A 13569-nucleotide genomic window follows, 5' to 3' on the forward strand; every position below is an offset into this window, starting at 1 on the left:
TCCACTTGTTCCTGTCATTGATATACTTTGTAGGTAAAGTCTGTAATATATACCACAAGTATTGTACATGTTATATAGATATATGCAGAAATTAAATTCTTTACATAATCAAGAATTCTTTTGTAACTCTTTATGAAATTCTTTAATCAAATTTGTCAAAATTTTTTGTGCTCCAGGGTTTCAAAAGTTGCTTAATGAGTCCTTCCACACAAAGAAAATGAAATGCTTTCTAGTATTTTTCTTCTGTTTTATAATTGCTTTCTCTTCAGATTCAGTTTTAATCCTTCTAGAATTCATTTCAGGGTGTGGTGTGAGATATAGATCTCATTCTGTTTTTTCTAAAAGGGTAATCAATTTTTCCAACAGAGTTAATTATATTCCTCTTATCAGCGTAAGTTATCATCTCTCTGGAATTATCAAGTATTCCTGGTACAAAGAATTAAGGCAAGTGGGAATATCGTACAAGCAAGTAACATCTTTAGACTCTTCAGGAACAATGATAAAAAACCATCATCCTCCACATTGCTGGAACCTAAACAATAACCTGTTGGCCCATTCACCCAATTTTGATGATTTTGCTCTGATGAAAAATAACAATGCACTTACTACAGAATTAGCTTCTGTATTACTAAATTAATTATAATATTTAGCAGTATATCATCTTCCCCAGTCCTCACATAAAGATAACAATTAAAACTGTTTTTCATCACAAAAGGAGGTCAAGCCACCCTTGTTAGCTAGGGTTTACTATAAATCGTGTGATAGAAATTTCCATGCATTATTCATAAAGGAGTTAACACAGACACAGAAAAGAAAGAGCTAATCAACACAGCAGACAACATACGCCTACTTCAGAAATGTTTCTGGTTGCTGAACAACCAACTGAGTTTTATTTTTAAAAGTCTTATGGATCTAAAGGAAAAGCAGTTCTTCCCCTGTAAGATGTTCGAAAATAACTCTATAATTTCCCAGTGCAACTTGGTACCTAAACTGAAGTCTTGCAAAAATCCACATTAACACGTGCCTCTACTTTATATATTCTTGTTCTCAGGAAAAAAAAAAAGAGAAAGAGAAAGAGAGACAGGTTAAATAAAAATGTCAAATACACTTGAAAAGATCTGTTTAAGGGCAATGAGTAAGTTAGGATGATACCTGGGCACGCTATTTACCCAGATGATTTATTTATATAGACCAGCTAAGTACTGAAACATTCACTGGGCACAACCAGAATTTCTTCATAAGTCGTCTACCACAGAAGTCCTTCCATAGCGTGGGAAAACATACTAAAAGCACAGCCACTCCAACTCACCACCTTTCTCCCACTCTTTCTGACACAGGGTATAGTACTTCTTTTATTGTTTGTACACCAATCCTACTGAGCAAAAAAGGGACTTCTTTTATACTTCGAAAGCTTGCAGTTTTATCACTAAGACTTCCACAATCACTCTCATCATGTTGGCTAGAGTGATTTCATTAGTTTTTGATACCAACCGTTTCTCCAAAGAAAGAATTTGAGCATGGGTGTGAAGGCCGCCATACTGATGCTACAGAATGACAGAAAGTGGAGATCTGTAGGAACAAATGGATTTTTTTTTAAAATCACGGAATCCATTAGCTATGTTTTGTGTGCAAGGTGCAAGGAGGGGCTTCTATCCTGACAAACACCAAGTTCAACTTGCACTAGAATTAAAAGCATTTCCTAGTAGACCATATGAGGAATGAAGGACTGGTAATCATTTCATCCCTGGAGCGAGAGTGTTGGATATACAACAGAAGGTGGGGCTTGGGAGTGGGGATAAGGAGTATTAGGGGAGACTCATTACATAAATAATCTTTACTGGGTGTATTTCAAAATCCAAAACAGGAAAAAATAAATGAAAGCATCTTCTCCCCAAAACCATGATGAGCTTTTAAATAAAAGTCTACAAGCATTTAAGTTTGGAAAACAATTACTTCTGCATTTTGTTGTCTTTAAAGGTGACAAGGAAAAAGGGGATAAAAAGAAGAAAATTTAAACCTACAACAATGAGAAAACCCACTGGATTTTTGCCTTTAAAATTCACATCTCAATGACTTGCCTCTATTAGTCCAAATGCCATAGGAGTAGCTCTACTATATTTTTCAGATTTTTAGTAATGGTTATTTTCCTTACATGATAATTAATCAAATTATATGAATACCACTCCTTAAAAAAAATCAGAATGGGCTCCCAGATGGGAGAGTTTTGGACAAAGGAGTTCTGACATACGCCTACGAGCCTTTGGTATCTAAGCTGCTTTCAGGCGCACACTCTGCTCTTAGGAGTCAGGCCTCCCTCCTACGGTGAGTCCCTGCTCTGGTCGATTAGTTCTTACAACTTCTGGCAGCGTACCTGACCAAGGTGAAATTATTTGTGCATTTCCAACCACCAAGATTATTACATATCTAACAAAGCCAAAAACCTGAGGAATCACTGAGATCTTCACACTCTGTTTTACACTTCTTTAAATCAGTACAGAGCCTTCTCTGCCTTAAATATCATATATTATAAGATTTTATGTTATCGATTTGAGGGTTCCAAAGTGAGCTCACTCTTAAGAAAAATGACCAGGAAAAAAAATGGCCAGTTCTAAATTCCATAACGAATTGCCATTCTGTCTTTTTAAAATAAATTTAGTGTAAAGAAACAGGAAGATGAATACATCATCTAATTTTTTATTTACATACAATTTTCTGGTAAATATCTTGGTGCTATAAAGACACCACAAAACAAAAACAAAAATAAAAAACAATGTTGCAGAGATTTACCACTATGCAGAAACAGTCCTACTTTCTAAGAAAACTGAAAGCACACAGGAGTTTCACAATGTGTTTTAAAACATCCTTATTAATGTCTTCTTTGTTGTTTTGTAGTTTAAATATTTCAGTTGATAGGCCAGCTTGCCAAAATCTGCTTCAACAAAGGAGTAAACTGCTTAGGAAAAAAAAAAAAAAGGAGGCAAATAGAATTCAGTAAGCCAATATGTTGTGCTGCATACAGCCAGCATTTGCCCTGTAAAATATATGCTTCTCAGTATGCAGATTGTGTAATCCCTTTAAGTAACAATTACTAAGTTAAACAATGCAATCTGTCCCACTGGCAAGAGTGGTGCACTATGCTGTGGACTAAGGAGGGTCCATTAGGAGATGAACTCCGCTTCCAGCCCTGAGGCCTGTAGAGACTGAACACGTTCCAGACAGGACGCAGGCACATAGACAGTCTCAGGTGTGGTGAGAGAGGAGCAGCTGCTCCATTCAAGATTATACCTTGCAAACCAATTCAAGGAGATTTCCCAGCATCGTTTGCAAGGATAACAGGTGCACCTTGAACATAAAAGAAAATGCTTTGAAAATGTTCTGGCCAAAAATTACTTGTTAATCAGGAAAGGAGGAAAACTGTGCTAGACCTGTGGAAATGCTATTTTCCATCTTATTCAAAAATACAGATTTCCTTCCTGCTGAATTTAATTTATATGGAAAATATATATTTCATATATTTAAGAAAGTTACTGTCTAGTCTTTTTATCTTGCTTTTTAATGATTATTTATGGTATATTTCCAACATGGAAGAATAAAGAAATTATATCCATACGTGAAGTCTTTGCCCAGATGGAATAAATGTTAACATTTTGCCATATTCTCTTCAACTCTCTTTCCTCTTTAAAGGATATAATGTATTACACATACAGCTGAATTCCCGTGTTTCTTTCTTTCTCAAAGAATAACTTCTTTCCTGAAGTTGAAAAAAGTTATTCCTACACATTTTTAGTTTTTTTAATACACATACTCACACACATACTCATGAAATACACTGAACTGTTTTGTGCATTTGTATTTCTGAAAATATAAAAAACTCTAACAAATCAATAGGTAGAAAAAAAACACAATATAAAAATTGTCAAAAGATACGAAAAGGCCACTGACACAAGTGAAAACCGAAAGACCAATATACGGAACAGTGCTCAACCCCACTAAAAAGCGGAACTCCAAATGCAAATAGTAAGATACCATTTCATGCCCAAAAGATTGGATAGGTTTTAAAATATTACTTATTAAACATTATAAAGTACATCACCAAGAAAATAAAGGGAGTTGGGGCATTTATGCCAATAATCTATTTCTAAAATACATATGGCACAGATATGTCAAATAGTAACTAAATTCTTCATTCATATCCAGAGACTTAATCATACTTTGCCATTCACTGTGATTTCTATGTATTTTTTGGCATCATTTTATATAAAAACATATGACAGTATTAAATTTAATTTTCTAGTAAATATTAAATTAATGCAAGAAATATTTTATTATCCAACTCTGCATGAAAATCAATTTTAAAACAATTAAGAAAATAAAGTTATCCTCATGATTTTTCTAAAGCAGACACAGCTAAATATACAATTTGAGAAATACATTTCATTAAAATTTTTCTATCATATAAATCTTACTCAAAGCTTTGAACCCTTGTCTCTACACAACAGAACCTCAATTTAAATAGTACCTAGCAGTCTAAAAGATGCTGAATCAACACTACCTCAATGAAACCACTTTAATCTGATAATGGATCCATGACTGGAAAAAACATAATTCCTCTAATTATGTACTACTCCCACCATTCCCCATAAACACTGATCTCTAGATAATTGCACACAAGGCTCTCCCATAAGTAAAATGACAATTCCTTTGTACCTTGGGAGGAGAAGATGGAAGGGAGGGGCCATAGTTCAGGCCATCGCTACAAGCACTGCCGTGAAGAGATAAAATAGAGGCTTGAGTGGAGTAGATACTGTCATTATCCGGAGAGTACTGAGATTCAAATGTAGATTCATCTGCTAAGTCAGCCTCGTTCGTGTCCACCTAGGAATCAAAACAATAATATCAGTTGGAAATTCTGGTTACCTATATGACAAGTGTCCACTTGAGACTAAAAAGCATCCCGGCATTCACTCTATTTCCTACATGACCTCTTCACCTTTTTCAACACCTCAGAGACTGACTAAGACAACAGCAGGAGGACAAACTGCTGCTGGCATTGTTTACTTATTCCACCAATAAAAGGACAATGGTAACAATTAACAATAGGCCTGGATCCATTCGAAGTTTAAGTGGTCCCATAAATTAAGGAAAATATTTACTTTTTCCAGTTCACATTCTTTTCTAAAACCACCTGCCCAACTCCTAGAATTTTATAATAAAATGAATGAGGTCAACACTTTTCCTATTCAACTAAAATAAACTATTATTTAACAAGGCAGCTAGGCAATTATCCATTTATAAAACTCACTAAAACAGTATCTTTAAAGTTATTTTTTTTTAAGTAGGCTACACACCCGTATGGAGCCTAATGAGGGGCTTCAACTCATGAGCCTGAGATCAAGACCTGAGTTGAGATCCAGAATCAGACGCTTAACTGACTGAGCCACACAGACACCCCTATTTTAAGTTATTTTAAACTAGATTTTGAAACCATTCAAGTTGTAGGTTCAAAGTTGCTGGTGATGGTCAGAAACGAAAAAGAGTATCTGTGATTTCATACGGAAATTACACTAACAAACAAGGAGCCTAATTATGGTTATGGGGAAGTTATAAAGTTGTAAACTCCTATTGTTGGAAAACTCATATAAAGTAGAACATTTCATTATGTATTATCTAAAACTCCTAATACTATCTTCTGTGGCAGAACCAAGTGAAAGAATAAACTCATGAGGAGCTTGTTTATAATTCACTCACAGTTATACTTTAGAATAGATAGAACTAACATAAGTATTAGCCTTCTCTGATGTTATCAGCATTTTCTGTCTTGATGGCAAAATCCTGTGTGTTCTACTTCTTTGTGATTTCAACTTGTTTTGCCAGGAGAATTATAACATTATACCAGGTCACATTCTTGCAAAAACATGCTAAGAACACAGGTACACCATTTCCAAGTGACCTTCTCTCTAATAATATATTTTAAATACATGTTCAAATTCACTAGTGAACTACTTTGTGGAGGTTTACCCTTCACAAATGTTTATCATGTACAACAACTAGACAGTAAATACTTCACATCATATCTAGACAGATGGCATTAACTAAGCTTTGTGTCATGGATTACTGATTATATTGTAATGTGATATTATTGTATTTTAATAATATACACCAAAACTTTCCAAAAGACAATTTCAGGAGCTGGTTAACTGAAAAATATTAAGAAGAAAAACTGTCTCCCCAAAATCAGGATTATCAAAATCAAAGAAATAATTCATACTCGGTTCTAAAGCAAGATATGCACAACTGGTTATAACTACATAATGGAGAATGCCATGGGTTTTAAACCTCACTCTAGTCTGATACACTGAAACAAGGATTTCAAAAGCTGGGTATATCCTTTCTAGTACCTCTGGGCATTATTTGCCCGAAAGAAAGGTAGGCCAGGAACCTGGCTTTAATAAGAGTAATGGAATAGGACGTACAATTTGTTATATTTATGTTGTATAAATGTCACATGTTTATTTATATCTGGTATTTAGCTTTATGTCTTAATTATTGCTATAGTATTGTCTCCTCTACCAGACAGTAAGGTTCTTAGGAGCAAGATTCATGCATTTATTCATCAAAGTGGTCTCCAGTGGTCCACAAACACATTTATTCTAATGAATGATTTTACATAGATCAAGTAAAAATAAAATTTTAATTTAAAATTTTCTAGTAAATCAGTGATGTTTATTACATTTTGTAATTATAGAAAACATGGGTTTTGACTATTTTGGAGGCTTCTGTGTTCTTAATAACCGAACCAATTTATGTGGTTTTCAGATTATTTGTATCAAATGGAAAAAATATACTTGTTACCTCATTAAAAGGTAGCCAAAACAACTGATTAACTAAAAACAGCTAAACAATGCCTAGAAATGGCCCAAGTATGAAATTAGAGCAAATGATGCTTCAACAACTTTTGGTATGATATAAAGGTTAATTCTACTAGTTGTCAGAATGCATTGCTAACTGAATCTCTTCCCTAAATCCAACAAATAATTTTCATACATTATAGTTTTTCTTCCTATTTTGAACTATGAGAACCACTAGAGTTGAAATGAAAATGTTGGGTTTTCCAACACATTATGAACAAAGAGTTTATAGTAAGATTTTAGAATATTTCGAAAGGCAAAAAATTAGACACATAGGATTTCTGAAAGAAGACTTGATAGGTTGTGGCCACTAACCAGAGCCAAGTCAGCCCTGAAGAGGACTCTGTCAGCCAGCCCTTCCTCCTCGCAGGAGTGTGGTGGGTGGAGAAAGGAATCCTCCTTAGCAGAAACATACCCTTCTTCTGGTGAAAGCTGCAGGGAGAAGGAGGCTCAGTGTTTGAGGATGAGGATGAGGGAGAACAGCAAAGAAGGAAAGAAGGAAAGGTGGGGGGGATAGAAGAAGACAAGTAAGGAGAAGAGGGAAAAAATGGGAATGTTTTCAAATAACATACGACTTATAGAACAATGAACATGAAATATGATAAATACTCATATTTAACATCTTTATTTGTTAAGACACAACAAGGACATTCTTCTAATACCAATACATCATCTGTTAGATGAAAATCCCTTCTAATTTTTTCATTCTCCTTATAAAAGATCATGAAAATCAACAATTTTTATATTATATAATAATCTTCTGGTCAGTTTTATCTGCCAAATATTCTGGCTAAACAATGACCTCTTAATACAAAAATAAGTAAGGAGCCTTTTAGTAAGTTAAGATATGAAAGAAGTTGCAGAGGGAAAAAAAAACATTACAAAGGAAGGATCAATTTCTCTCTGTCATCCCTTACTAGAATGTTATTTTAAAGAATGTGATTTACTTGAGAAGGAGTGTCAGAGAACCCTACAGTGAAGTCTTTCAATTGAGCATAGCTTTAAAAACACTAAAAAAACTCTACGTGTACAGAACCTACTTAAATTACATTCCTAATCTATTATATTGCAACCTTGATCACACTGACAGAAAACCTAACGCATTTATTCCAATCTCAAATAAAATAGCCTGAAATAGATTTTCTTGCCTACATCACCCGTATCAGCAACACACGCAGAAGTTCCCTCCTTTCCTCTGTTGTCATAAATATATTTTCAGAGGTTACTAAGGTTCTTTGTGGAATACAAAGTGAGGCATGAAAAATCTAACATTGCAAATGTATTAACAAAGCTTACTATTTGAACAAATTCTTTCATAAAGTCAACAAATTGTTATTTGATGTTTATGCAAATGTACCTATGTGTTTGCATTTTCTTAAGAAAAGATGTATTTGACCTCTGACTTAAAAATATATTTATACATTTAAAAAGTCCCACAAATATTGAGAATGTTGCTAATATTTACTTGCAATTCAGTGATAAGTGCAATGTTGTAATCACTATACCTAATAAACATACTGACATTATGTAGCATGAACTGATTATTTATTAATACCGCACTAATTAATGACAGGAGGGCGACTGCCTCCCAGGAGAAGAGCCACAAGCTGATGAACCCACTGTGAAAAGTTCAATTTCTTGCTCTGCTGTAATTAGACAAGAAATGTGTTGAAATCAACAGAATGCAGGTCCTTACACCACACTGACAGAGATTCTACTTTATTCCACTATAATTAAAGATTGTACTGTTAGTGGTGAATGCTATTAATTTCTCTAATACCCCACTATATTGGTATAGACATTTTAAGGCATATTTCTTTTAAAATATTCGATTCTATATTCATCATAACCTTATTACCCAATAAAAAAGATCAAAAGCATACTACAAAATCATAATTTAATGTTATAAATTTATTTCTGAATCTTGTTTTCTCTCCTTTATTCTTTTAAAAAATACTACTCAATTAAATCTTTACACTCACACGGCTGATAACCATACCAATGTAAACCACCAAAAGTCGTGATTCACTCATGAGAACACCTTCTGAAGCTAAAAGTAAGCCTAAAAGCCATTTTGTTTACAAATTGAAAAAAAAATCAATAAAATCCAAATTCTTACAGGTAAAGGTTTAGCAACTCCGATTCTCACGGTTCCTGGCGGTGCACCCTTCAGGGCCTGCACAGCTTCTTCAAGACTGCTGTTCTCCAAGTTAACATCATTGACAAACATGAGTCGATCTCCAGGAAGAAGTCGACCATCCTTTTCGGCAATGCCACCAGGTACCAAAGAACGAATTACAATCACAGTGCTTGCTGGATCAATGGGATCCTGACAGAATGGGGAAGGAAACATTAATAAAAAAGAAGGTAGTTCCTTTTTATTGAAAAAACTTTTTTATAGATTGGCCTCTGAATTATAATGGATGGGTAACTGTTTCAAGTGCCTCAAAAAAGAATTTTCATGCAACACTTCTAAACAAATTATCTAGGTAAAGGCTATCTCCATTTTGAAGAGTTTAGAAGAGTTCCCCTAAAGGATGGTACCAAGTTGTTCCTGAGTAGACCACTTCAATCGTACAGATGACTATAAAATTATTTTAATTTTTGATAAACTGTCCAATCTAGTAACTGTCTTCTGAGTCTGGACGTCAGATACAGGAATTACTGACAACAGCATTTATTTGTTTGTTTTTAAAGATTTTATTTATTTATTTGACAGAGAGAGAGAGCTTACAAGCAAGGGGAGTGGAAGGCAGAGGGAGAAGCAGGCTCCCCTCAAAGCAGGGAGCCCAAGGCTGGGCTCCATGGGGGGGCTTTATGGGGGAAGGGGGAACAACTCCACACAAGGCTCCATTGGTGTCTGATGTGGGGCTCTATCCCAGGACCCCGGGATCATGACGAGAGCCAAAGGCAGATGGATGCTTAACCGAATGAGCCACCCAGGCATTTGTTAAATAGGGTGTTACTACTGTGGGACATCAGTAGATGTGAGTGTAGTAGAAGGTCAGGTCTATCTTTCTGAAATGAAGAAATACAGTAAGAGTTCATACAGTAGGTGATGATGCAGTGTTTCCAGACACAGCAACCTTAATATCAGAACAGGCACCACAGTCAAGCCCTATAAAGAACACAACTTCTGGGAGTCATTGGAGATGGCTCTCTGGTTCAGTATTAATTAATGAGGAGCAACAGCTGTGCTCTCTCACACACGCATAAGCATTTCCCCTCAATTAGCACAGAACACAATGCAGGGTAAGGATGCAACACTTGACCAATTTAAGCTTCTTCATAAATTTAATCAGTCAAATGACAAGAATCCATATTCAATTAGAACTCTGTAATTCACTACAGACTGAAGAAGTATTTAATACTTTGAGTCTTACCACTGAAATATGAACTATCAATTATGAGCGTGGAAATAAAAATAATTTAGACATATTCCCCAAATAACAAAAAAAACTATATTTCTATGATATTCCTAAAATGTATTTTGTATGTTCTTCAAATTTTCAAGAGCTGAAATCTAGAAGAGTTCCATGAACTCGAGTTAAAAGAAACCCTTCATGATAAATGAACCACATAAATTATTATTTTGGAAGATTTGCTAGAAACAAGGAAAGTCTTTGATAACTCTGAAATATTAACTGCTTTTTCTCTTATCTACAATATACCTTGAGCATATATCATCTTTTTAAAAAAATCATTAAAGATAAGATATAGTTACCTGATAATCTAAAATGCTAAAACCAAGTCCTTTGTTCCCTTTCTCCAGCTCGATGTGCTGCACATCCACCTCCCACATGGCCAAAGGTCCTTGAACCTCCTCCACGTTCTGACCCACGTCGGTCACGGCCAGCACGGCTTCCTCAGTCTCCGAGGACCCAGTGAACTCGCCTAGGTCTACATGAGGCTGGGTAACAGACCAGACAGCTTTTATTTCAGAGGCCCTAGATTAGCAGACACACACCATCCCTACGAGGAAAAGGGCGCGTCCCAGCATCTGTCCAGAACAAACCACTCGCAAATAAAAGTAGCAACAGCTTATCATGAAGCTTTTACAAATGAAGGTAGGAATTACTGAAGGTTGTTAAAGAGGCAGAAATACCTAACATGGAACTGGCATTAAAACTGTATGGTTCAAAGATTTCCCATAAAAATACACAGTGGTTATACTCAGCAGCATGGCTGTGGGTGGTTTTCAATTTTTTTCATCAGTGTCTGAGTCACCTCTGTAGTCAGAAAAAAATGTAAATCTACTTTGATAGTAAAGAAAAAGTTCTATGACAAATAACAATTCAAGAGGAAATGGCTGTAGAAGTTTGTACTCCCTGCAAACAAAAGTTATAAAATGTTGTGACTTGTGCACATGATTATTTCATTAATAAATTAGTATGCACAGTAGCAAGACAAGATTTGAAGTCAGACTGACCTGGGCTTAAAGAGTGTGTGTATGATTTCTTAACTGTGTTGCCTTGAGCAATATTCTTAACCTGAACTTCAGTTACCCATTTGATAGAATTGTTAAGAATTAAATGAGATAACATTTCTAAAGCACTTGGCACAGAAACAGGAATACAAAATGTTAGCCTCTTTCAGCAAAAATAAAGTGAATCAAAGTTAATTCAGTTTTCTTCATCTGTATGAACATATCAAATTTCAGAAAGACATGTTTTTGATGATGAAATTCTATTTATATATCATCTTCGCTGTTAATTATTACATATCCTAAGACGACAGATACAAATCTGTCCACCTGCTTTATTGTAATAATCCCACATATAACACATAAAAATGTGTATGGACATGTATGGTGCTAGAGTGAGTTCTACGCAATTTGGGATTACGTCTCTTATTTACCCTGCTCCACTCAAATGAACATTCTTCAAACCTTTCAAAATTATTCCACTGCACTGATTCCTGCTGTATAATGTAAGTGAAGTCCTAATATCACATCTCATTTTACCTTAAGTGAGATTTGACTAGACCGCAAATTATGTGAAGTCCAAACTTTAACTTTAGATATCTATTATGAGTCCTCAGAAAAGCTGATGAGCTCCATTTCTTGACATTTTGATGTGAATGGAAAAGAACAAGCAAACAGGAAAATGGGAGGTCTGGATGTCACAGAATATTATCTGACATGCAATGTTATGACCTCAAATTTTTCACTTTTTAAAGTACAAAAGTATGCAAACAGGATCTAAAATCACAGAGAGGATGTGTCCATCCATATGTCAGCTATTCACATAGTACTAACTGTGTGCCAGGCACTAAGTATCTTCTGTTTACCACATTTGTACTATATACTATTTACATCAATTTTCTCTTCTATAAATGGGCCCACTATGAGTATATTTTTCATAGGAATACTGTGAATAAATTATATAAGCATAAAGGGTACAATAATATCTAATATCATTATATTACCTTACAACAGAACAACCCTCTGAAGACAGGCCCTATGATGTAGATTTTACTGAGGGGAAGAGTGAGATTCAGAAAGATGAAGTGACTTGCCCAAGGTCACAGAGCTAGTAAATGCCAAGCCTGACTCAAACTCAGTTTGTCTGACTACAAGGTCTTTCCTACAAGCCACTGATTTTGAGGAAATCGAACGCCAAATGAAAGAAAAAAAAAAGACTTAAAAAATTTTTAGTTGCCATTTAGGCTTTCCATTATTTATTCTGATTAGTCTCAAACCTGATACCTTTTCTGCCAGTTCAATATCACGTAAGTCCAGGCTATCCACCCCCGACTGGCTGGTGGGCGGCACGGTTCGTCGACAGCACACCATTGCCACTTCTATTGGCAGTTCTTTTAAAATATTCACCACATCTTGGTGATTTTCCCCAAGCAAAGTTATGCCATTCACCTGTGCAAAAAGAGAAGTTGCCCGAGAAAGAACATTTCATAACATGAGTACTCTTTTGAAATCAATCTTTTATTAAATGAATACGAATTTTACGATGGTGATTACCATAGTTCTGCTGTGCTCAGAATGAGTTCCCTACAGTAGTATGATCTAAAACAACATTAGAGTTGTGTTGGAGATGGGACTTGTAAAGCACTCAGAAAAATCACTATTATTCACCCGTTTCACATGCCAGAGTAGTAGTTTGGAAAGGGAGAGGTAATAATAAAAAAAAAAAATACCCAGGGATAAAGGGAAAGGGAACAGACTATTCTACAAATTGACATTTTATATTACTAAGTGAAAGAATCAAAATGGAAAATGGTACATATCATATGCCAGTATGCTTTTAAAAGTGGAAGGAAAGAATATATCCAAATTTTCTTAGTTCTTCATTAAACGTATCGGGAAGACTGCACACGACCATATATAACAGTAGTCACCTAATGAAGGGTGAGGAGAACTGGCTGGATTAGCACAAGAAAGAGACTGTTCAGGGTCTCTCTATGTTCTTTGTGATTCTGAAACATGTGAAAGTAATACCTAGTCTAAAAATTGAATAACTGGTTTAATTTTTTTAAAAGAAAGTTTTTATAGTTCTCTGGACTAAAACAAGCAAAAAACACCCAGCATGGAATTAGATCTGAAGATCAATGTACAGACAGATTTGAAATTTCTACTTTTGGTGGATTTTTACTTACATATTTCTCTTAAATAGACTTTGGAGGGGAGGTTTAAAATAAGAACTTA

General features: G+C 35.0%; 1 protein-coding gene across 21 annotated transcripts in view; it reads right to left on the bottom strand.

Annotated features, from left to right (window-relative positions):
• MPDZ (multiple PDZ domain crumbs cell polarity complex component) overlaps nt 1–13569 on the bottom strand; it is a 168726-nt gene that overhangs the window by 79379 nt on the left and 75778 nt on the right. For 20 of the 21 annotated variants that reach the window (XM_048222973.2, XM_048222968.2, XM_048222978.2 and 17 more), the window contains 5 exons: nt 12616–12780; nt 10633–10818; nt 9028–9237; nt 7224–7340; nt 4708–4875 (listed from right to left, as the gene is read on the bottom strand). In XM_048222973.2, coding sequence (XP_048078930.2) covers nt 4708–4875; nt 7224–7340; nt 9028–9237; nt 10633–10818; nt 12616–12780 — 846 coding nt within the window. The remainder of the gene's footprint in view (nt 1–4707; nt 4876–7223; nt 7341–9027; nt 9238–10632; nt 10819–12615; nt 12781–13569) is intronic. The other variant, XM_048222982.2, reaches the window with a different exon arrangement.

This window comes from Ursus arctos, unplaced genomic scaffold (assembly GCF_023065955.2).
Source record: "Ursus arctos isolate Adak ecotype North America unplaced genomic scaffold, UrsArc2.0 scaffold_18, whole genome shotgun sequence".
Classification (NCBI taxonomy): Eukaryota; Metazoa; Chordata; class Mammalia; order Carnivora; family Ursidae; genus Ursus; species Ursus arctos.